Genomic DNA, 24566 nt, shown 5'->3' on the forward strand with positions numbered 1-24566 from the left:
TCTTGGTCGAAGTTGAAACAATGTAAACATCAAATATTTTATTTACTTCTCTATATTACTTTGCGTGTCAAAAAATGTGGCAAAACTTCATCACAATTGCAACAACATGGACTCAATAACATAAAAAGCTTCCAGCTAGTTAATCAACATGGAAATCGAGGTCCGTCCCACAGATTTACTCTGTTGAGGTAGATCCACTGAATTTGCTGCTCCAACAAAGCCGAGGCGGTTTCCATTCATCTGGTTCTCTTCTTGACCTGTAATAAATATAATAATATTAGTGACCTTTAATGACCCCTGTGTCCTGGTAAGACCAGTACGATAATTACTGACTTTTTTTACTTACTGCATTTGTAAAGCAGGTCTTCAGTGCTTCGAACTCTTTGACACACAGGTCCTTCCTCAGCTCCTGTTTGCCTGTGGTGGTAGCTGCTACACATGTTCCATACACTGCTGCCTGAATCCCACACACAGTTTAGACATGAGAAAACAAAAGTAAGTAATCCTCTTTTCACTGTCCTCACATTGTGGAAAAACTATCCAGGATACCAAGTGACAAAGCAACTTATTGGGAAATTTTGCATGTGAAAAGTTTGTTCTTTTAATATTGTATTTATTTTTCATTTGGTTGCTTGTTTGTTTTGGGGTGTTTTTTTTTTTTTTGGCTGGACTACAACTGCGGGGCCAGCCCCGTAAATTAACAAATGATGTGACTTCCTCCATCCGGTTCAATTTAAAACCATTAACCCGTCTATTTTTGTATTGAACTATTGTTTGTTTTATTTTGTCTGATTTAGGCCATTTATAGTTTGTTAAGCAAAGGATAACTGCATTTCATAACCTAATGAAAATGACAGCAAAAGTCTATCTGCGTTATAATTATGCTTTATATCTGGTAAATCGTTGTAACCTTGAAATCTGATAAGACATGCAGCGTTTCAGAGGTCAAGACGTTTATACAACAATATTATTGGTACGATCTGACAGCATCCCATTAAAACCTCCCTTTGTCGGTGCTTACCTCGTCTGCACACTGCGCAAAAAGTCCTGGGAACAGTCTCATTTTCTCCCGGCTGCGACTCCACACGTTAGACCCAGACATGGTGCTGCTCGAGCCTCAACTAAAGTCCTTTATTTTCCTTCTTTTAAATCAACGACAGAGACGGGCCGATAATTCCGAAGTCAACGACGGCTTCACTGTTTGTTAGGCACTCCAAAAAAATAAATAAATAAATCATAAACGATCAATATACATCATCCAGCAGATGAAACATTCATGCAATCCATGGACAGCGCCATGTTTATGACCCTGTTATGAAGAAATATCCAGCAGGGTAGTCGAAAATAGATTCGCTCATCTCCCTGTCAATCAAAGACAAGGCTGCAGCTTTATGGAAGCTGATTCGCTATCGTCGCGAGCTCACTCCACCAATAAGACGTAAGCATTGCTTCTCTGATGTCCTCTGATTGGCTGGCTGTCACCCCTGGCCCCGCCTTCGCCTCTTACCCCGAGGAGGAAGATGAGTAACCCGCAGCTACGTTTGCTAAATCATGGCAACGTTCATGGAACGACTAGCGTTTCTTCAGAAAGTAAGTTGATGTTTTCAGTCATCGCACCTCGACAAAACATATAACAGCTGAAAGGAGCGCGTCGAACAGGACGTGGCGTTTGACGTGTCTTGATTAAAGCTGCTAAATTGAGCGGAACCGTAGCTTGCTTTTAGCCTACTGGCTAACAGCATGAGCGGAGACGTTTGGTAACTGCTTGTCATGTTTCACTGGACACGTCGGGTCGTTTGGGTGAAGTTTAAAGTCAGCGGACAGTCATTCAAACACAGCTTGCGATAAACTCACCCGGCAAACCTCGGTGTCCTGCCACGTTTCTTGTTTCTCTGCTAATCAAGCTGATGAATGGTTGTTTGACCATGCGGTTGTCATGGAGAACAAGATGTGTGTGTGTGTGTGTGATCAAGACTTTTGTCCATCACCTGTTTAAGGTGCCCACCCTGATGAAGGCCACAGCAGATGATGAAAACCCCTGTCCCGGCTACCTCTTCCAAGAGATTGGAAGTATCCTTTGGTAGTAACCCCTGAAGGCTAGATAAATAATACATGCCATATCATATCTTTTTATATAGCATGTGTATTAAAAAGCCCCAAAGGTGCTCTTTATATTTCACTGTTGTGTACAGATCAGGTGGGAAAATCTCTTTGATCATATGAGACGTACCGATGGTTGATATTAGATTATTAAGGATTGTATCCTTAACCATCACCCCACTGTAGAAATCTCCCACGAGTCTTCAGGCTGTGGTCAGTGTTTGTTGGAATACCTTCTGGAGAGGCTGCAAGTGGAGTCCTGTCACGTCAAACTTAAGGTGAGTAGCTTCTCCGAGTCCATAACGTGTGAAGTTGCATTTAGTTTGAAACGTTTCTCCCCCTTTCGTCCCCGTCCGAGTATCTCAAGGAGTTCTGTTCCTGCTTCTGGTGTTTCAGGTGCTGAAGATCTTTGTCCATCTCTGCGGTCATGGCTCAAACCATTTCCTCATGGAGCTCAGAAGGAACTCCACCTTCATCCAGCAAGCATCAGGTTAGACAAGACTCACTTGTGCTTTCAGCTGCATGTAACTCTCATCACTGTGTGGCTGCTTGGTTACCTGATTATTCATGTTGTGTGCTGCTGGTTATTCTCCCTCTTAAGTTTATAGTGGTCCTCCTGATCCCATCCATGGAACAGCGCTATACCAGAAAGTGAGGAATACAGCACAGGTAAGACGTGGGTTGTAAGTCGGGATCATCTGAATAGTACAAAGTCATTGACACATCAGTGACAAGTCGTTTTAATAGAAATCTTTTTTTTTTTTTTTCCTCTTTTCTTCTTTTTTTTTTTACAGGAAGTGGCTCAGTTACTTTTCACAGATGTTATCTCCACCAAAAACAGCATCTCTCCATTTGGCCTCGCCCCGCCAACAATGGGTGAGTAATGGCAAACATGAGTTCATGATGATGACCATACGCAGCAGTGCTCATCATGATACTGTCATAGAGAGTTATGTAGGATTTTAGTGTGCTTATAGCATTTTATCTACTTGTTTAATTTAAATGTGTTGGAATATCTTCTTTTTTTTTTTAAATGACACCTACAGGTGTTTTCACTTGTTCCGTTTAATTCAACCTCTGCTCAGTCTGAAGTTAGCTGCATTGGAAATCATGTGAGGTCAGAATTAGGTATTATAAGTGAAAACACCTGTGCAGGTGTATGGGGGGTTGTTGTTGGGCATTTAATTACGAACTTTATTTTCAGGAAAATGACATTAAAGAAGTATGACTGAAGTTTTGCTAGAAATATGTTTAATTTTCAATGACATGTTGTTTTCTTTTCATTTATTCATTCATTTGACTTGAACATTGCTCTTTGATTAGCCAGACGTTATCACAGTCAAATTCATTGTTTGAATATATGGATCTGGAGGATTGTTTCCAGTCGTTGCATCCTAATCTGTGTAGACCTTAATTTTTTTGAAATATTGGGGCAGCCTTTAACCAATCAGCATTGACCACCACAGGTGAAACTCAACCACCGCTGCCATTGTTGGAACTACTTTAACGTAAACGCAATCAGCCGCCCCCACTGGTCACTGATTGGTTCACCCTTCGGAGTGGCTGAACAAATCTTAATGCGAGCAGGGTTTCAAGACTACCATCAAAGCCAGGCTAGTCTTAGATCAACAGGAAAAGTAAATGAGCCAGAGTTCACCTATAAGGCAAACTTCCATCTATTGTCCCAGGCGAGTTGTCAAAAAGGCAACCTGAAAGTAGAAAGATAGAATTTTGTTTGATGAAAGAGGCAGACAGTTAGAAATCAGTTTGAATAGATTTAGATATTTTACTAATTTGCTACCAAATCCAACTCTTTGGTAACTTATTGGAACTCCTGATGTATGTAGTATGTGAAAATACTGTTTATCATCAGCCCACTGATTCATGTGATCTCAGTTCCCATGTAAACCTGCTATTTTGGTTCGGACCAAACTGAAAAGTCTCAACGTCCGAACCAAACAAGGTACGTGTTAAAGCACCTTCAGTCATTACATTTAACCATGAGTACAATAGGTCCTCTATTTCTCTCTGTTCAGGTATGGGATCAGCAACTTCCCACTGTTCAGCAATGCAAGGTTTTGGTTACAGTCCAGGGAAGCAGGGGACAGGTGAGTGATGCACTCTGCGCAGCACACACAAATCAAATCACTCCGGGTGTACGTCACTGTACCGTTATGTCTCTTCTCTTCCAGCAGGCAGTGACTCGCTACTGGATAAAATCCAGAAAGCTGCTGAGGTCATGGCCAGTGCCGTCCTTCCCCCGACCGAGCACCAGGGCATCCGTCTCCATGACAACCATTACCGGGCCGTAGTCGCGCCCTCTGCTCCCATAGAGGTGGCCGTGCCAGCGTGTGCCTACGACCTGCCCGCTCGTGGACTAAAAGGTCAGACGTGGTTGGTGTGATGGAAACATGGGTTTCATGATTCACCCACAAAGTCAGTGTAAAGTGACACCTCAGGCGGCGGTGTGTCTGCATCACAACAGTGACCCAGCGGTGCCCGGGGCAGGTGGGAGGCGGCTGGGAAGAGACTGACAGCGGCAACAGCTCCTCTCACAACTCCTCTCAGGACATTGCCGCCAACAGCAGGGCGTCCGTGGGCAGCAAGTCAGCGGGCACGGGGAGCCAATCGGGGGCCAGCAGAGAGAGCAGTGGGGACCTATCAGAACGGTCAGTGGAACAATGAGCCTGTTAAAGCCAGTCATTTTCAGCCCAGTGACATTTGATATCCGGCAGATTGATCTCTGAATGTTATTTCCAGGTCGCCTAGTGGGGATTCAATTCTATCGTAAGCAATATAAACTCCGTGTTTTCATGTTTATTGTCATTTCCTTGTTGTCTCCAGGGTGGAAGCGTTGCAGTTGGGGGACTGTGGCCAAGAGATGGCGCTCATCGGCAGACTGGCTGAAGGCTCCAGAGTTTTCTTGTCCAGAGAGGAGAGTCAACACTTCATCAAAGAGTCAGTGTGACGAAAATCCGACAGAGAATAGAGCAGTTTGGGCTGTTGAACCAGTTTACGCGTTGGTATTTGTGGCATGACGTCTTTATCCATTATGTGTCAGATGCTCCATTCTTAACTGTGAGGTCGTGGTGGAGTTGCTCTCAAGCAAGTTTCAAGATCCCTCATCCATAGTGAAGATGGTAAGGCTTCACTGATAAGTTTCTTTATGCTAATTTAGCTTTTTGTCTGATACAGCATTGTGTTTCTCTAATCCTGCAGCGGGCACTGTGTGCTGTCTCGTGCCTCATGACCTCTGACCTCCTCTCCCTGGAACAAATGTTTGGCGCTACACAACGTAGACTTCGCCAGCTCAGTGAGGGACCTCCAGAACCTGTGGCAAACAAAGCCACCAAGGTAGGAGAAAGCTACTCACTGTGAAGACTGAGAAGACAAAACTAGAAAAGACTCTAAATGAGAGTGGGTTTTTTTTGTGTTTTTTTTTGTGCTCATCTCCTTTCACCAGATCTTGCGACAGTTTGAGGCTCTGATGGGTGAATCTCCAAACGTTACCAGGCATGATGCAGCAAACAGCAGCCATCAGGCAACAATTAATCAGCAATCAGATAGTTTACTTACAACACACTCGGGTGACAACGCCAACCTCAAATTTTGTCAGCCCGACTTCTCACCCACAGGTGTCCCCCAACCACCAAATTACCGATCTCCCCCCTCCAGTCTGGACCCAGGTCAGAGCTGCTCCACGGAGGGGCTGATGAATGAAGGTAACGAGGAGGAACTTTCTCCCAATCACACGGAGTTAGTGGAAAATCAGGTACAGACAGTCCGGACTGCCGCTGAGGTCAAACAGGCTGCTGAAGATCCAGAGCTCATCAGAGACACAAGCAGCCCTCAGAGCGAGACACCCCACCCGAGCAGGCTGTCCCTGTTCAGCGGGATGGAGCTGGTGACGAAGACGAGGCCGCCGTGCGAAAGAGAAACGTCTCAAACCGACTCTGATGAAATGGACGACGGCTCAACGGAGAATCAGACCGCGTGTAACTCCGACCGTCCAGTGAACTCATCTATAACTTGTATTACAACCAGTGAGGACGCTCCCTCAGTTTGCAGCTCTGTCCCATCAGATAGCAGCCAATCAGTATCAGCTTTCTCATTCCTCAACTTTTGACGGCCGACCAACTTTTTTTTTTTTTTTAGCGCTGGAACTGTTATACTTTAAACCAATGATGTCATCATGGATATTCTTTTAATATATTTAACTTTTCAAACTAAGAACTGACCTGTAAGGTTGTAACTATGTACACACTCACAAAATAATCTGAAATCGCGTTGGAGACGGATTACGGTAGTGAATTGAACATCCATCATACAAGCAACAACTCCTTCCTGCGGTCGGCAGGCCAATTGCACGCGCTCTCAAAACTTGTGACAACTGTGGTATTGTGTTGTGCGAATAAAGGCGCGTGTGTAATCACCATGCCGTTTAATCAGCATCTTGATGCGTCTCACCTGTCAGGTGGATGGATTATCTTGGCACAGGTCGAAGAGCTCACTAACACAGATTTGAACACATTTTGTGAACAGAATTTGAGAGAAATAAACAGTTTGAGCGCAGAGAAGAAAGTCGTACATCTTAAAACTGCTGTGTTTATATTTTTGTGGAGAACAGACGGCAGATTCACACGGACGAGATTATTTTTTTGTGCGTGCCTCTCGAGAAGCTGTTTTTAAGCAGCAAAGCGTAGGACTGAAGTTCTTTTTAAACTACAGATGAGAGTAGTCGGTATGAGGAGCCCCTCGACTGTCACGTCAAAGACTGGTCTGTGACACGTGTTGTTTTGTTGGCTAAAGGAAAATGTCATAAGTATTTAACAAGTACGGTTGTCTTGAATTAGAGGTTATTACTCTGCCTTACAAAGTCAGAACAATAACTACAGACACAATGGAGAGAAAAAAAAAAAGGGTTTGAAGGCTCTTTTGCATGAAACCTAAAAAAAAAAAAAAAAAAAATGTAATTATTTATCTAAACAATGCAGGGAAAGCACAATATCTACCAAAAAAAAAAAAAAAATGAAATGAAATCACAAGAATTTGAGCACCAGAGGCAGCAGGTAGCGCTTCTCTGCTCAACTAGGCTAGTTAGTCTTTAAGCAGCACTAGTTTATCTAAGCTGCTTCGTTACGTGCCAACCCATTCACTAAAACACTGAAGCATCGAAACGGAAGGAACCGGGGGGGAAAGGAGCTTGAGCTCGTGCTGTCACAGCGGCATGTAATCACTGCTGATTTAGTTTTTACACGCTAACGCGACTTCGTGATGTTTATGTGGTTTAAAATCAAATGTCAAAAAGTCGAGATCTGAACTTAATTCTGACGAGGCATGTAGTTACCGTGTTTTGGCTTTGCAGGGCAGCACCGCTGCTTTATCTCAGGATTTCTTTTAAGTAGCAACTTGCAGCTCGTCCTGAACCTCCGAGGGAGAGCCCCTCTATTTGCAATTTGCACTAGTTTGCTTTTCTTGTGAACTCCAACCTACAGAAAAAGAAAGTTGTCTTCCATTATTATTTTTTTGGTACCTAAGCAAATTATTTTAATGTTACGAGTATTAGTTTACAACTTAATTTATTATGCCTACTGTTAATTGATCAAAACATACCCATGGGAGTGGTTGTTAGAGTGCATGATGAAAAACTATGGGGAACTAATGCAGGAATTTATTATTGAGATGTTATTCTGTGTGCATAACCAATGTGTTTTGACATTACCGTTATTTGCAACTTCCTGAAAGGTCTGATGTCATCAAAGGATGTTGCTTTCACTGTCTCACCGGTTATTTTAGTTGCATACTGTACTGCAGTGTGGGACTACTGTATAATGTAGTGTAAACCACATGTCCAAATGGTAGTTCCACCTGCTGCTACAATAACAAACACCACTGATGTATTTTGTTCCGGTGAACACAAGCCATGCTGTTGAACATGCTGAAGGACAATAAAAACATGCTGTCTTTTTGTCACGGCACTAACGACATACACGAGTCCCCGTTAACCGTATTTATATGTGACATGTTATAAGCCGTGACTTTTAGCAACACTTTATTTCAATGTCAAATGATTTGGAAAATTACATAACATATGAATCACTTTCACATCTCATTTTATTTGGAACACAGTGCACTGGTCATTTTAAACCATCCATAAACAAGTATGGCCGACGGGCTTATGACACACAGATACACGACGTGTAAAATGTCAAAGAAGGAAACGCGTGATTCGAAACGATTTTTGATAACCTTTTTTCTTTTGTATTTTTATTTTTGCTAGAAGCACTGTGCTGAGCTGCAGTCTTCACCGACGGCTTGCAGGTCTATAATTAACCAGGGTCTAATCTAAGGTTGGATTTTGGTGGTGAGGCTCATGGAGAATCTCTCTTCCATTACTTTGAACCTACTGGCCTACCACACCTAAATGTTTGAAATTCTTTTAGACAGTGAAAGTGGCTGAGAAGAGCAGCACAAGCTAACTTTATAACTTTGGTTCGAGAGAACAAATAAGGCCTAAAAATGTTCTTTAACTGGATTTGTTTTTAATAATGCTCCTTAGGAGTGAAACTGTTGGCCTCCATCAACTCACTTTATGAATGGGATCACAACAGCTCCCACTTCACAGATACAAACACACGACTGACTTCCCCAGTCGAGAGTAAACAGAAGGAATTATTGAGTAAAGTGCTTAGCTTTATTTCGTTTTGCAAGCACTTTGGATCATCATCACACTTCTCTTGTGATTAGCACCAATGACAATGTCCACGCATCAACACACGCATGTAAAGAGAATGGTACCTCTTTGTAAAGTGCACAGGGTGCGTGCACACACACACAATCACACATACACATCAATACTGCACAGAAAACCACAGTGGCTGGGCCATGGAAAGGCGGATGTGCTTATGGTCTTGACAAATGGTACATGTTGAGGTGGGGGATGAGCCGTTGTACCCAAAATCTGTAAACCTCCCCACACATCATCCCCCTTACACCTGACCCGAGTTGTGCCGCTTGAGGCTTCAAGAAGGAGCCATCGCGCCTGTGGTGTCTCCGCTGATGGGTGAGGGACAAAAGGTCAGGAGATTGGTGGGGGGGGGGGGGGGGGGGTTCAGAGGTCACGGTCATGTCGAGCCCGGACGCCCTCTGGTCTGCAGACTGCTGAAGTGCGCCTCCCTCAGGACTCTGTTGATGTAGTCGTAGGAGACACTTCTCCCGTCGCCATGGAAACCATGCTGCAAGGAGCTGGTGGAGTCCTCCGGCTTTGGGCTGAGGGTGCGCTGGCTGATGCAGTTGTTCTGGCTGTGTATGCACGGCCTGGTGGTGGCCACTATTGCTCTCTCCGGACTGCTGATCCCGTTACTGCTGTCGCTGCTGGAAGACTGCAAGTACAGAACAGAGACAAATGACGAGCCTGTAAATAAAACATTCTGAGCTCTTTCTGAAAGTGGTGCATTACATATGCAATGCAGAGTCACGTGCATTAAAGTGCATGATGCCTAGTCGTTTGCTCTTATGACAGCATAGATCACCCGAGCAGGAAGCCTTACCCTTTTGTCACACAATCAGAGGAACAGTGTCTAAACTCCTGTCCGTGTGAGGCTTTAAAGATGAACTTGAAGATCAATTACCTCCGAGTCCAAATCTGAAAAGAGCAGGCACGGACCCCCTCCTGACCTCTTGGCCTGAGGTCTCAGCTGTTGGTCTTCCTCACTATCACAGCTACGGTGTCGCTTCCTGTGCAAAGCAGAAATGGAAAAAAAAAAAAAAAAAAAGCGAGAGATTGTGACGGAGATGATGCAGGGAGGGGGACAGAAAGAGTGAGGGAGACGGGGCGCAGGCAGGCGGAGTATCAGAAAGAGAGAACATGAAGAGGAACCAAAAATAGTAACACACACACACTCTCAGGCAGTTACATGAGCAGGCATGTGGCTCTCCCATTATAAGAACACAGTGATTAACATACCTTCACTGGGGTCTATATAAAGATATTGATTCAGTATTGATGGACTGAATGGTGTAGGAGTTAAGTCTTGGATTTTGATTGCTGCAATATGTGATGTAGCCACGATGTGACACAATATCAACGTAATATTGTATTTAATAATGATCCTACATCAATCACACTATAAAAAAAAACGCCTCTTCCCGTTACCTGCTGTCAGTAAGCATTTCTCCAGTCTTGTTGGATGATCTTTTTTTTTTGGCAAAAAAAAAAAAAAAAAAAAAAAAAAGAAAAGAAAGGTTGACACTCCTTGTCAGCCGATGTCTTAATGTAAAAAGCTCCGGCGGTGTTACACCCCCACGACCATTTCACATCCACTCAGTATGACGAGCAGTCTTCTCTTCTCATCTGGACGTCCGGGTTGTGTCGGTGAGCTTTCTCACAGGGAGCCGCACCAAAAAAACAAAAACCCACCCAGCACCAACCTCAGCAGCGGGTTACTTCAGACCTGTCACTGCTCCAAGTCCAACGTCTCGGCGGAGGAGGAGGAGAAGGAGGAGGAGGAGGAGGAGGAGGAGGAGGACAACCTGCTACTGGACGTCTGGCGGCTAACAAAGCTAACTTGCTACGTATTCTCGTCTACGCGGTGAAATCTCAGGGAACTCCCGACATGACAGCGAAGGAGAGAGAAAGAGCCGGCTAGTGGCTGCTGCTCCTGCTGCTGCTGCTCCTCCTTGCTGCTGCTCCTCCTGCTCCTTGCTGCTCCTCGCCGTCCTCAAACAGCTGCTGGTCGAAGCTAACTACTTTAGCAGACGGCTCGCTGCGCCGCTAACGGAAAGTTCTTCCGCTTTCGTATTCCGTTCACTCGCCGTTGATTGTTTCGAGCTGTCGCCTGAACTTTGACAGCAGTCAAGTAGAAAAGGTCGACTTTGAGATAAATCTGATTTCTTTTTTCTTTTTTTTTTAAATGCTGTCCCGAGGTCAATTTAAAACAGGGGAGGAGAGGGGTGGGGGGGGGAGGAGGAGGAGGAGGAGGTGGTGGAGGAGGTGGCTCTCCGGAGCCGCACGGTGTTTACCGCAACAGCGGGCTTGTCTGCGCGAGTCGTCCGGAGCGAAGAGCTCCACCCCTCTGTTTACATGACGTCATTACAGACGGCTTCCGGTGTCAACATCAAATGGTGAACGACTTGTTTGTTTGGCTCGTGGTTTGGTTTTTTTTGTCTAGTTTTTCTTTTTTTTTTAAAGCCTTTTTACGTTTTAGTGCGCTGTTTAATTTGGTCGTAAAACAGAGGTCGCGTGAGGGTGCGCTCACCAGTTTTGACATTTTAAAAAGTGTTTTATTAAGTAGTTTTAAATAGTATTAAGATCATATTTTATGCTGAGACACACCTGCCGTGTCTGTGATACGTGGTGCAGGCAGGTTTTTACATCTAGCTGACGTAACACGATTTACAAATTCACGTGTGAGAATTAATAGGTTTGCCCTCTTGAGTTGTAGAGTAAGCAAGACTGTTATGTATAACTTCATTGTGCTGTAATCTAAAAAAATGTATAAACTTTATACATTTCTATATCACAAACAGCGTGTCTGTCGTCAGACATTTTCTGTTACGTTCATTGTCCAGTGAAGGAAAGTAACTCAGTACATTTAGTGTTCTTAAGTACAATTTTGAGGTACTTGTACTTTGAATATTTCCATTTTAAACCACCACACACTTCCATTTCAATTCAGAAGGAAATATTGTCCTGTCTATTCCTCCATATTTATCTGATGGATGCTTTTCTGATAAAGATTTAACACAACAGATGATGTAAGAAGCTTTAAAAGTACGACACATTGTTAAAGATTCAACCAGTGGATATGAAGACCTTTTTGTCTTCTGACATCTTTCAAAAATCAGTGTGTAGTCAGTGTCACATTTCAGATGTCTAAGAGTTGTCAACAGCTCTACCAAACTTCTCACGTGGTTTCATGTCAATAACTTCAAATGATCCAACATCTCACAAAGAATCAAAGATTTGAGAAAACTACAAAAAAAACTGAAAACCTCTCTTCTTTCCTCTCCCAGTAGTCAACTGACGGCCCCTCAGATTTATCTGCTGTCCCTGTAAACAAAACGGGATATAAAGAAGTTCAAACTGGCTCCACCTGCAGCAGTTACAACAGTAACGTGCTGCGTACACACTGATGCTTCAATTTGAATAAACTAATGATGTCATATACAGTATAAGAATAGATCAATCAGAGGGACCACGCTAGTAATGTTTATACTTGCCGCTAATATTTCTGTACTCTTGCTTAAGAGTAGGATTTTTTTTAAGCAAGACTTTTACTTGTAATGGAGTATTTGTACACTGCTGTATTGGTACTTAAGTAAATGCTCTGAGTACTTCCTCAAACAGCGACCTCCTATTTAGCTGCTATGAAGCCAAACACACATATTTTCGACATGGCTGCATATAAATATAACCAGGACATATTTGAATCCTTGGAATCACATTATATATTGTTACAGCTCCTTTAAGTTCGTATGTTTCTGTTAAGTTTAAGGTACAGAATGGGGCAAGGATCTTCATCTGTCACCATGTTAGAGCAGTATATTCTCTCCTGCAGATGAAGGTGATCCAGCACACAGCAGAGACGCTCCACACAGCTTTGGTCTCTAATTCTCAGGACTTGGCTAACGTTTACAAAAAGTACACAAAAGAGGAAAGGCGTCTTCTGGAGGAAGGAATCCACGCACGGCAGCCAGGTTCCCTTTTCCAATCCATCACCGTGCACTCAGACTCAGACTGGATCCCCGCCCACCCTGAGGAGCCTCAAGACTTCGAGAGCTTCTACCGAGACCCTTACCGCAAGACCCCCGATGCAAGCCACAATACTATTTATATTCAAACCATAGGTGCGTATGTTTAGAGGGATTTAGAGCCTCTGTTTTCTTCAGTTGTTGTAGTGTGTGTGGGGGGGGTTGGCCCCAGGAAGCAAGACATGAAACAAACTATATTCAAACTCAGTTGTGGTCTTTCCAAATGGTTGGGGCATGTGCAGTGTGTTATACACTTGTTTATGGATTCCCAAGGGCAGCATGTCACATGCTTGCTTGGCCTTAACGCTACAACATCTTTGTTTTAGGTTCATTTGGAGAGGTGGGGGCCCAGACAGACCAGTATGTGGAGTGGCTCAGAGAATACTGCCAGGCCTTCTTTCATGGGCTTTCTGTCAAGCTGCTGCCAGCAGTTACTGTATCTGAAACAGGATGCTCTTTCAGAGTTAACAGTAACTCACACAACCTTCAGATTCTCACAGGTAACTCAGGAATTTTGCTATTTTTATCCAAGTCCTGCGCTCATTGTGTTGTTCTCGGACAGTTCAAAGTTGAAATGCAGTGGTGATGAAGGTAAAAATGCGGCAATCTCTGTCTGGACTGACCTGTCGTCATTGTTATCATTGTTTCTCCATATTTCTCTGAAGGTGACCTGCTACAATTTCTGGGGAACAAGAAACCAAAAGATGCTTTTTGTATCGTTGGAATCACAATGATTGACCTCTACCCCAAAGACTCCTGGAACTTTGTCTTTGGACAGGCTTCTCTCAGTATGGGTGAGGATTTACTAAAAATAAATTACTGAATTAATGTAAAGGAAATATAGCTTTCTCCATGAGCTGTGGGGAACAGAATCACGAAAAATATCTCAATCAGTAAATTGTAGGAATAATATGTCAAAGTCAATCATATACACTGCTTCTGATGATGTTATGTGACTAAGTAGCCACTAGATGGTGCTAAAGTGGAATACATTACAATATAGAAGGAAGTTTATTACTCATGTCCTTACAGTTTCTTCTTAAATGTGTACAGGGATGGGTGTTTTCAGCTTTGCCAGGTATGATGACAACTTCTACACCAGAAGTTATGCTGGGAGGCTGAAGAAACGGTTTGAGCCAAAACGGGGGGATTATTCTGTGTTTGAGGGCTATTACACTCCTCCCATCACCGGCACCCTGCTGCTTCGATCCTGCAAGGTTATTACAAAACTCCTCCACTCACTCAGTGTTGTTATTGTGGAGCCTTTAGTGGCCTTCTAAAGGTCATCCATCCCTCCACTGTTATCAGTACTGCTGATTAAAGCACTTCACTTTACATGTATGTGCTTGTTTTTATTGTGTACTGTAATGCACAATATTTCTTTCCAGACTATGACCCATGAGATTGGCCATATGTTTGGAATAAGGCATTGCCAGTGGTTGAACTGTGTCATGCAGGGCTCCAACCACCTCGAGGAGTCTGATCGCAGGCCTTTGGATTTCTGTCCCATCTGCCTTCACAAACTACACGTCTCAGTCGGCTTCAAAATAGCTGATCGATACGAGGTAAAAAAAAATAATCCTGATTGTGATGGTTATCCCATTTCCTTGATTTGTATATGTATTTTTGTTTGAATTTTTTTTTTTTTTCTATAGTAAACAGTGTCTTACTGTGCAGTTTCTATTTGTCATGACAAAATCAACATAATCGACCTTTTTCACAGGAGATATTTTGGCCCTTTATTGCAGGAGAAGCAAAGTTGTAACAACTAACATTTAGAATATCTCTGTTTCAATAAAATATTCCAGGAAGCGTCTCCAGTTTGCCTACATGTACTATAATAATCGTGCATTCAGGCTGCAGGGAAATCATGCAACATGGCCGCCCCAGAAATCTGCTCTATCTCTGCTGTCAGAACACAAGAGAGCGTCAGACAACCTCGTCGTCATCCATAAAAAAACAACACAAGGAGGAAATGGAGCTCAATATTATTTGAAACACTGTATTCCTACACAGTTTGATATACTGCTGCCTTTAACATTTCACAAAGGCAGGAAACTAGGTAGGATAGACTAACCAAGTCTATTTCCAGAGGGAGTATATGTCTTCCTCTAACCACAAACACTGCCATGTCCAGTGATGTCAAACTCACTTCAAAGAGCTCTCAAAATCCTCCCACTTTCCTTAGTGGGATATTCCCAGTTAGACTGGTGTTCAGGTGTATTTTCCCACTTAGAAGTCAAAACTTTCCCACTTCTTAGTTGCTCAAGAATGCATCATAAACCCTAAACCCGATTCACCTCGGTAGAAATGCTCGTTATCATATTATGAATTACACCTGTGCTTTTCTTGCTTTCTCATGTCAAAGTGTCCGCTCTGAATAAAGCAGACAAATAAAGACAACACCACCAAGACATTCTCTAGAAGAAGGTCAGCATCGTTAGGCTAACAAGCTTCAGCTGATTCCTTTCTACTGACTAGATTGAATACAGACCTAAAAGTACAGCAGACACACACTAGTCATGATGCAGTCGGTACTAGGATAGTACAAGTTCATTTGGGTACTCACTTACTCGGCGCTGGGTCATGAGTTCATACCATGCATCACATGTCAAAGTAATCCCGATTATTTAAACCCACTTTCTAGTGACATGCGCGCAATGCACGAGAATGTTCTCAGCTTCCTGTCATGCCAGAGTCCACAGAGAGTCTTTAAAACAGACGGAGCTGTAATCTCACTGTGCTGAGCCAGTAGAGGCTGAGACATATTTCACGCAGGCAGTTTCACAATGACAGCTTGAATATTATATTCACTTCACTTCCAGTGAACATATGAACCTTTTTATTTGAATTTCTCTTGGTTTGCACATTAGTGATGCTTGTTACTATGGCGACTTCATTTCAATGAAGTCATTTGTTATGACATTGTTTACCAGTAGACGTCTTGTCACAAGATGATAGTAAAACTTCAATAATGTAAAAATCATCCACATAGTTTGGAAATACTTCATAGTGAAATTACACCTCAGTAGAAGGAGCTGCCCTTCAATGTGACAAATTAAGTCTAAAGAATAGGAGCAGTTTTATGAGATTTCTTCCCATACCAAAAGATCAGTTTACCAACGCAGTCAGTTGTTTGGTTTGTTTTGTACTTCTTTTTTTAAGTCAGTGTTTATCTGTGTGTAACAGGCCTTGCTGCATTGGATGGAAGAGGATCAGAGTGACCCATCAGGACCAGAGAAAGCCTCTGGCTGTCGGACTGCATTTCACTTCCCCAAACCCACTGAAGCCTTTCATACATCCAAACTGTGGCTACGCAGGTGTTTGGACACACTGTATAAAAGGTGAACTAACGTACTGTCCCATAAATCTGGACAATGGAAAAGGATTGGGAGGTCAAAAGGCTTAAGGTTACATAAGGTTTTCTCTTTTTAACATTTCTGTGGCTATTTGGTTAAAGCAGAATCTTAATTTTGGTGTATTAATAGCCAATTTTAAAATGGCCACTGGAGCCACTCATGGTTTGTTTAGGAGGTATTGTCTACCAACAGTACAATATCTTGAAGTTGAGGCACCTATGCATTGAATTGTGTTGATTGAAACTTAATGATGACACACTTTGGGAACCTGTATTTGCATACCAAATGTAAGATTCAGTTTAGCATTATTTTTCTTATGCGAATCAAATTAAACATGCATTATGTACATAGAATAGTCTGTAAACATGAAAGGGGTAGGACACTTCTAATTTACTGTCTCTTATTCCAACTAATTCACCTTTTACCTTTCTGTTGGCATTTCTATGAGGTTATTTATTTAACAGTTGTCACATTGTTTATTTGCAGTGAATGATGTAACAAATACATGAGCACTTGAAACATTTGCTTAATGGTCAAAGTTTATAAAAAATAAACAATTACATATAATTAAGGTTCAAATCACATTATTTTATTGTTATTGAACACATTTTCATTACAAAAATAGTTTCTACATCCCGTATTACATAACAGTGCATTGCCACCTTTTTGACAGTTTGATTAAATATAAACCCCTTTAATGACATACTCCTGAGCTTCATGTAGTTCCTATAACAAATGCTACAGAATCTGTGCAACTTATTGTTCTCGCAGCTACATTTGCCTCACAGTTTAACTGGCTATTATTATAGTATTGCTCACCAGCAGGTAATTGCTTGATCACGTTTCAGTGTTAAGTCTCCATTTTGAAATACCTAAAACTATGGCAACTCCATTAACACTTCATCACTCATCATTCATTTTGAACAGGTTCATTCATGCCTTCTAGCCGCATCTCCCGTCATTGTCCATTAAAGCAATAGCGTACATATTCAAGAATAATTTAAAGGTACCCTCATTTTAATCTTACTAATGTTGACTTTGGTAAAAACACAGTTTGGTATGTCAGGTAATTGAGGCACAGTTGCTCCATACATATTGGGATCTAAACATTCTCCAGATTGCTCTTGGACCAACAATGGCAGATCTTAAGCACTTCGTGTTAGTCTCGCTCATCACTGTGTTCATGTTACCGCAGCAATCCACCTGCAGTAGTGTTTACCTTTTACCTTCACATGGATTTACTCTTTTCTGACCCTTATATTCTGCTATATTATATTATATATTGCTCAAGAAAACCGTCTAACCTCGTCAACTTCTGTCGGTTGCCTGGTTGTTGTCAGAGTTGTCACCTGATTCAGAGGAATTGTTCGGACTGTTAGTTCTGTTGTCTAGTTTATGCTCTCCACTCTGTTCCTGGCTGGCTTCTGTCCTTTCATGGCCTTCTTCAGAGTGTTTCAAGTTTCTCTTTCTGCAAAGTAATCCTCTTTTAGCCGGTTTTACCAAACCCAAGAAGACGGCACTCAGTCCCATGCCGGCTGCACAGGAGTAGAAAGCTGCTCCGTAGTTCTGAGTTATATCCACGAGCACACCTGAGAATAGAGGAAGAACAGAAATCAAAGGAAGCATCAGGCAGCAAGTTCAGTACACTCATCTTCGTGAGTATCACTTAGCACGTGAAAACAGTAGTAAGATGTTTTCTGTGGCTCTAAAGGGGGATGAGCATATGGTGATGTAATCTAAGTTTGAGTTTGTGGAGAGCACTTCCTGTCTTTTTTATTAATCCTGTCATTCGGGGTGTTAGGGCTAAATTTCTTTCCCAGTCCACCTCTGGTGCTCCATAACAACCAATTGCTGTATTCAGTTTGAGTGCATGTGTATCCCAGAGGATTATTGACAGCTGTTTATGTGGCTTGTGATATGAAGTCATCATATTTTGAGAATTTCCTTTGTTTTGTCACGTTTGAACATTACTCCCATCTAGTGGATTTTAAGATCTATGGCAATTAATGAGCCAAATGCCCAATCTCAAAATGTAAACAAAAGTGAAAAGTAATTAATGCATCTGCCACAAAATGTCATGGGTTCTTCCTTGGCCCATGCTACAACCTTCAACCAAGTTTCATGTAAATCTGGCCGGTAGTTTTGCTGTAATTCTACTGACAAATAGACAAACTGACACACAAACACACAAACCAACCAAACCTCCATGGCAGAGGTTAAAACATCAAAATGCAGGATTTTCATTACCAGTGTAACCAAATTTAGATTTTGCTCATCTCAAGAAAATGCATTATTTTGTGATCAGAAGATAAAAGCAATAGTAAAATTGTATTCTAGGAAGTCATTTGTAGAAAATGTGACTTTAAAAAACGCCCCTCTTACCTCCAAGTGGCGGTCCAGCCAGCCCGGCAAAGCTCTGGATGAACACATAGACACCAGCAGCTGAAGACATCCTTTCTATGCCCACCACATCATCCTCAGCCAGCATGGGGATGTGGGTGCATGCCAGCGTTCCCATAAAGAACCCATACAAAGCGCAGCACACAGCGAGGCCATAAAACTCTGTAACCAAAGTAAATCCCACCAGATCTGCAGTCATTGTAATTACACATGCCAGAAGCACGAGGAGCTTCTTCTTCCTGAGCTGCTTCCTCATCAGGATCCACCCAATGAAGAATCGGCCTAAGATTTCCGCTACAGCCATGATGGAAAGCATGTAGGTGGCGCGGCCCCGTTCGACGCCTCGACTTACACTGAGCTCAATGACGTAGAGTGGAGGAGCGAAGAAGCCCAGTGTGGCAAACAGTCCAAACAGAGAGTACAAAATGAATCTGCAGTCTCTGAGGATGGAGAAGTCTAGGAGTCTAGAATTCTTTGAAGATGGCTTTTCATCACCTGATTCGTCACCTTTCATCCCTTGTTTGCCTGCCTCTCTATCCGTTCTGCCCTCTGTTTTTGATTTTTTAATCTGTCCCTTACTGTTTTCCACAGATATTTGTTCTGTCTCTAAACTTGCTTCTTTGCGCGGGAAAGTATTCTCCTCAGGGTTGCTGCTGTCGGAGTACCTTAGCGAATCGACACCAGAGTCCCCGGTGCTGACAGAGCCTGTGGTGAGCTCATTATCTATGGCCTCTCCCTTCTCTTGTATACTGAGGGCTTCCAGTTCTTTAGGGGATGATGTGTCAGTCTCTGTCTTGGGACTTCCTCTGGGTTCAATAATGATTGGTCGAAGCAGCACACCGCAGACGATGATGATGCTTTGCAAAGCTCCAATCGTTGTCATGGTACGTCGCCAGCCAACATGGTCCCTTAATGCCGAATAGGCTAGGAGGCAAAAAGGGGCATTCAGTTAGAGTTCTTCAATAAAGCTGCAAAAGTATTATTACATTCGCAATGTTCAAGATCTGATTTGTATATAGGCTGCTATGGAAATCAATATTAAAAGGAAAATGTGCACAGGACCTTGATGTCAACAAAAAAAACAAACACTACAAGACCTAGAACAACAGTGTTTTCTGTGGCTCTTGGCTTAAGGCCATTGATTCCCACACAATCTGTTCTTCTTTCAAAACAGGTGGTGTTTTTGTTGGGGACCATTTTCAGAGAGTATTTCTGGCAGCAGGATGGCGTACAATGCTCCTATTCATGTAAAGGAAAAAAACATGTCACCAAGTGCAACAATGTAGCTCACTGATGTGTTTTTATTTGGGTTTTTTTCAGAACTATACTGGGAATATTTATCAGTAGGATCAATTCATTGCTGGATTTAGCCTTTTCTTGGTAACTGTTGACAGTCAGAAAAGTATAGAAGCGTATCCTTTAAAATGTTCCCAGTATCTCCTAGATTTGTAAGTAATTTATTTCCCGTCACTAAATAATTCATGCAAACTTCAGAACCAAAACAATTCATCCCATGTTTTTTCCCTTTGCTCACACTTGTCTTGTCCAACTGTAGCCATGAGTAGAAGTTCTTCCACTCACCTGGTCCCAAGGCAAACATCGACAAAGACTCTCCAATAGAAGCCACAGATATGACCAAAGATCTTCGACAGTTAAAGTACTGAGAAAGGATGGTCAAAGTGGGCAGGAAGGTCAGACTGTAGCCCAGACCTGCGTAGTTGAAGAGATACACACATTTTTTTTTTTTTTTACCTGAAGACAATGCCGAAGTACAAATTCCAAGAATTATGGCATTGTGTGAAGTTTAAAGTGGTAGATGAAGGAAGCGGTAGCCAAATTAATACCTGCAACTAATCCATAGGTGATGTATATTTGGTTGATGGAGCTGGTAAAGCTGGTGGCAATGGTACCTGAGGAAATCAGTAATCCTCCAATCATGACAACAACTTGGAAACCAAAGCGGCTAGTCATCACGGAGGAGAGAGGACCTGAGGATTCACAGTGGACAACTGAACTGTCTCGTAACTTCATCGTCATTTGATGTCGTCTAAATGATTTTTTTCCACGGTTGCCGGTACTTAACCACAACAGCTGTACGTACCATTGAAGGTCATGACAAATATGCAGATGGAAACAATCCAGGAGACCCGACTGTTGGTCTCTCCAAACTCCTCCATCAGGTCCTGCAGGAAGATGCCAAAGCTCTTAATGTTGCCATAGGTGAAAACCTCCACCAAGAAAAAGGCCACAGCGACCACCCAACCCCAGCCTCCATCAGGGGCTTCTGGATACACATTGGGGCCCAAGAATCGTGGTCCCTTGATTCTGCACAGTGCCATGCCCTGTAAAGACAAACAGCAGTTTTAGTGGCAGGATGAAAAAAGATTTTGAGCTCCTCCTCTTATGTTAGAGGTGGTAAATCTGCTCCTATTGTCTTCAAGTCAGCTGACTTGATAACTGCTGGCTTACCAGTAGGATGCTGATCTGATCTTACTCCCTCTCTTATATCCCTCTTTCTCAAGCTGCTTCCCTTTTAAATAAAGTGGTTCTGTGCACCCTTACTGGATAATGTAGACATACTGTAAGTGTGCTGTAACCAGAGATGGTCAGGAGAAAAACATAGCCTCTCTCAGCACAAGGATAGAGCAAATCAAACATGAATGCAGCTGGGTGGAAAACTGTGTAAAATGTTTTGAGCATTTTGCACATCAGTGACTAATGCAGCTTCAGGAGTAAATCTACAACATATTAATTAAATGTTTGGCCCCAATTCTAGGTAACCTGAGCATTGAGATGGGATATATTGAGGGTTATGGGAGTAAACGTTACACATTTTATTTAGAGTATTTCATCCCTTTTGCTTTACAGTCTTTTTAGGCAAGAGAAGAGAATACCTATCCCCCTTTGTGACTTTACTTTATTCATCTTCAGCATATCTGATATTAACTTGAACATAACATTCAAATAACGGATAAAAGACAAATGCAAAACTCAGTCCAATATGTTGTGGTCTTTGTTACGGAATACATCCTCGTTGAAATCCTGGTGCAGACCACGGTACCTTTATTACCAACCACGGTGATGTAAAAACACGTCTTTAACCTGGTTTGCACTCTTTTCTATTTGCATTACGGTTTGGGGCAATGACTTTTCATTTCTGCCTTCCTCTGAATACATGATTTCTTCTGGGTTTCCCAGGTGGCTAAGTGTACTGTATCGTTCATAATCTGCACTGTATTTTGTTGGCTCTCATAATTCTCCAGATGTAAAAACCTGTTTTGTAATTTTTACCCCCAGTTTTTGTAAAACTAAACATTAGGAGCTTTCATAAGATGTACTGCTATGTTTAGCAAAATATAAACTCATTTTTCCAACTACCAACTTCACATATTATGCGCTACACACTTCTGCTACAACAATTGCGGTTGAAGTTTAGATTAACACAACTACTCTGTATGGTATGTTGTGATTTGTTTCACATATTATTACATTATTCTTTGAAGCAAGTGAACATGAATGGTAAATGGTGGCGCAGACCAGGAAAATAGAAGTTTGTCATCATGCACACCTTTTATTAATACACATGCACAAACAGAACACCTGTCACAGACAAATGCCCACACACAACGAGTCATTTCTGTGCCAACACATTTTGATTACCAGTTACACCTGTTCACACTGTTTAATCCCGTTGGATCAGTCGGATTAAGACAAAGACGGGTGTGATTGCACTTCGATGCAATAACTCATGTTTAAAAGAATTTATACGCTTAAACAAAACTTGTAAGCACATTAATAGATATCTTGGCACATATACATTAGGATGTTTATTATTTTTAATAGAACAGAACAAAAAGATACTTCATCAGTTGACATAGAGGGATATGATACAATATTTTCCTTATATATAAAATTGGATAAACATCAAAATATATGTAAGTATTTACACACTGTAAATTACTCAATGGAGCTTTAGGTAATTTTATTATGTACATTTTTAAGGTCAAGATCATTTTAAATATACACAAACACAAATAATAATGCTCTACATCTGTGACAGGATTATTTCATTACCTAGACAACTGATTTGATAGAGTCGATTTACTTTCTCAAGTTTACCAAAATAGCCTACCAAGAACAGTGGTGCCACAATGATCCTTAGATTAGATTAGATTTGACTTTATTGATCTCAGTGGGGAAATTTACTCGTCACAGCAGTATAGAGAAAGATAAAATAAAACAAATAAAAAAACAAGTGCACACAATATTAACACATTTCCAAATACAATTAGCAACATGGCTATGATGGACACGTGGTAGCTAGAGGTAGAGATAAATACTTTGGATTGGCAAAAAGTTTGGATTTACATTAAGGTCTTTCTCCTTGAGGTGTTCCTAATGTTTCTGCTGTTATTTTATGTATTTATTTTCTAAAGACAAAACCTTTTGAAGTAGTTTCATAAAGTTAAAATATTTTTTCATAAATATTTTTTCATAAATATATACACACGTGGTCCCGCTAAATGACATTTGATACCACTTCCTTCTGTTCACTGCCGGTTAACCTCCACTGCGCACACGTCACGTACGCACGCTACTTATGTAACACGCGTGTTGTTTTGTCCGGTTAAGCAATTATTTTTGATTAATTACTTGTTTTTAAAGTGAACAATTTGTTATTCTGTATTTTTTTTTTCTCTTCAAGAAAGACGGCAGTGGGTTGTTGACAAGAAGCAGCCATATGGTCGCTCCTCGTGCGGCTGACGCAACGCACGTTCAGTCCAGCGACAGGTCGGTGACCAGCGGTGTAACCCCTGATCAACTGCTCATGGACAAAATCTGAAACAACTTGTGTGTCGCCTGTTTCGGGGACATATTGAACTCGAGGCGTGTCTTGCCACGCCAGTCTCACTAAAGCAATACTTCTGTCTCACCTGTGAGTTGCTCGTTCCTCGCGGAAGTAATTTGTCCTTCGCTCTCTTCGTTTGTAATCCCGCAAATGTCGCGCGCTGCTTCAGTGGACAACTAATCTGTCCGAGTTATACACATCCATTAATACTGCCATTTATACACACACACACACACACACACAGACACTGTCGGGCTCTGTCTGATTCAAGTTCACATTCATTCATGAATAGGCACGAGATCTGGTTGCGGCTAGTTATTCTATGTGTTCGTCTGTACACACACACGCGCACGCGCACACGCACACACACACACAAATTTGGGGTGCAAAATTATGGCTGGTGCCTGAGAACTTAGAGAAATAGTTTGTGTTGCTTCAGACGTTTTTAACATGTGAGTAAATTACATAACAATTTAATAAAAAAAAAATAAAAAAAATTCATCAGTCACAAAACGTTGTCTATTTTTTTTTTTTTTTTTTTTTACCAAAAGTTGTCCATTTTTCATATTTGTAATATCTGTCGTTTACTCGAATCAAAGACTTCACACTGTTTGCCAGCACAATTCCCATTATTCAGTGTGACTGATTGTCCTTCCTTCTGCAGTGGCAGAGGTACTTTTGTGTTTACCGTTCACCACTTTCTTGACTGTCCAACTCCTCCCATAAACTCTTGATTGCTGTAAAATATCAACTTTCACTATTATTCTCAACCGTAGCTGCCGACATCATTACAGCATATATTATATTTATTTGTGTCTTGGAGATTTACAACTATAACAGGATATACTGGTGTAACGAGGAAGGAAGGTGATCATTTTGATTTGATCACCGTCGCTATGTTTACATGCCCACAAGAACCCAGGTTATTTGGTGGAATTGGGTCGTGCAGTTGTTAACACTGTCGCGTCTTGGCTTGAACCTGCTGGTTGACTGAGGCCTTTCTGTGTGGAGTTTGCATGTTCCCCCTGTATTTCTGTGGGTTTTCTGGGTGCTTGGACTGTTCCCCCTTTCATTGTTATGTATATATTTATCATTATACCTTTAAA

General features: G+C 41.9%; 5 protein-coding genes across 9 annotated transcripts; 2 read left to right on the forward strand and 3 right to left on the reverse strand.

Annotated features, from left to right (window-relative positions):
* Positions 1 to 23: 23 nt before the first annotated feature.
* Positions 24 to 1298, reverse strand: ndufaf8 (NADH:ubiquinone oxidoreductase complex assembly factor 8). 2 transcript variants are annotated; one of them, XM_069691406.1, is made up of 3 exons: positions 1022 to 1298; positions 347 to 457; positions 24 to 257 (listed from the first exon to the last, which is right to left on the reverse strand). In XM_069691406.1, exons 1-3 carry the CDS (start codon positions 1100 to 1102, stop codon positions 237 to 239), a joined length of 213 nt encoding a protein of 70 aa, XP_069547507.1. In that variant the 5' UTR covers positions 1103 to 1298; the 3' UTR covers positions 24 to 236. The 2 variants fall into 2 exon arrangements, with proteins under 2 accessions (XP_069547507.1, XP_069547508.1); XM_069691407.1 differs by lacking the exon at positions 24 to 257 and having other exon boundaries at positions 326 to 457.
* A 202-nt stretch (positions 1299 to 1500) lies between these two features.
* tepsin (TEPSIN adaptor related protein complex 4 accessory protein) lies at positions 1501 to 8087 on the forward strand. Of its 2 annotated transcripts, none has more exons than XM_069691391.1 (13): positions 1501 to 1590; positions 1998 to 2070; positions 2287 to 2378; positions 2497 to 2590; positions 2702 to 2769; positions 2895 to 2976; positions 4137 to 4208; positions 4293 to 4484; positions 4586 to 4769; positions 4945 to 5058; positions 5162 to 5240; positions 5320 to 5454; positions 5564 to 8087. In XM_069691391.1, the coding sequence occupies exons 1-13, from the start codon at positions 1552 to 1554 to the stop codon at positions 6224 to 6226; spliced, it is 1887 nt and encodes a 628-aa protein (XP_069547492.1). In that variant the 5' UTR covers positions 1501 to 1551; the 3' UTR covers positions 6227 to 8087. The 2 variants fall into 2 exon arrangements, with proteins under 2 accessions (XP_069547492.1, XP_069547493.1); XM_069691392.1 differs by having other exon boundaries at positions 4296 to 4484.
* A 48-nt stretch (positions 8088 to 8135) lies between these two features.
* Positions 8136 to 11142, reverse strand: LOC138616843 (protein VCF1). Of its 2 annotated transcripts, XM_069691405.1 has the most exons (4): positions 10531 to 11142; positions 10256 to 10294; positions 9732 to 9837; positions 8136 to 9482 (listed from the first exon to the last, which is right to left on the reverse strand). In XM_069691405.1, the coding sequence occupies exons 2-4, from the start codon at positions 10270 to 10272 to the stop codon at positions 9225 to 9227; spliced, it is 381 nt and encodes a 126-aa protein (XP_069547506.1). In that variant the 5' UTR covers positions 10273 to 10294; positions 10531 to 11142; the 3' UTR covers positions 8136 to 9224. The 2 variants fall into 2 exon arrangements, with proteins under 2 accessions (XP_069547506.1, XP_069547505.1); XM_069691404.1 differs by having other exon boundaries at positions 10256 to 11140.
* On the forward strand, positions 11097 to 16790 carry LOC138616842 (archaemetzincin-2). Its single transcript, XM_069691403.1, has 7 exons — positions 11097 to 11223; positions 12660 to 12948; positions 13179 to 13352; positions 13518 to 13646; positions 13906 to 14069; positions 14241 to 14417; positions 16042 to 16790. Exons 1-7 carry the CDS (start codon positions 11221 to 11223, stop codon positions 16198 to 16200), a joined length of 1095 nt encoding a protein of 364 aa, XP_069547504.1. The 5' UTR covers positions 11097 to 11220; the 3' UTR covers positions 16201 to 16790.
* LOC138616836 (monocarboxylate transporter 7-like) lies at positions 16779 to 23782 on the reverse strand. Of its 2 annotated transcripts, XM_069691393.1 has the most exons (6): positions 23546 to 23782; positions 20713 to 20953; positions 20456 to 20599; positions 20193 to 20321; positions 18594 to 19535; positions 16779 to 17800 (listed from the first exon to the last, which is right to left on the reverse strand). In XM_069691393.1, exons 2-6 carry the CDS (start codon positions 20948 to 20950, stop codon positions 17520 to 17522), a joined length of 1734 nt encoding a protein of 577 aa, XP_069547494.1. In that variant the 5' UTR covers positions 20951 to 20953; positions 23546 to 23782; the 3' UTR covers positions 16779 to 17519. The 2 variants fall into 2 exon arrangements, with proteins under 2 accessions (XP_069547494.1, XP_069547496.1); XM_069691395.1 differs by lacking the exons at positions 20193 to 20321; positions 20456 to 20599.
* Positions 23783 to 24566: the final 784 nt, after the last annotated feature.

This window comes from Brachyistius frenatus, unplaced genomic scaffold (assembly GCF_029030835.1).
Source record: "Brachyistius frenatus isolate BFR_SWC_R1_liver_20210118 unplaced genomic scaffold, ASM2903083v1 Contig_11, whole genome shotgun sequence".
Lineage (NCBI taxonomy): Eukaryota > Metazoa > Chordata > Actinopteri > Embiotocidae > Brachyistius > Brachyistius frenatus.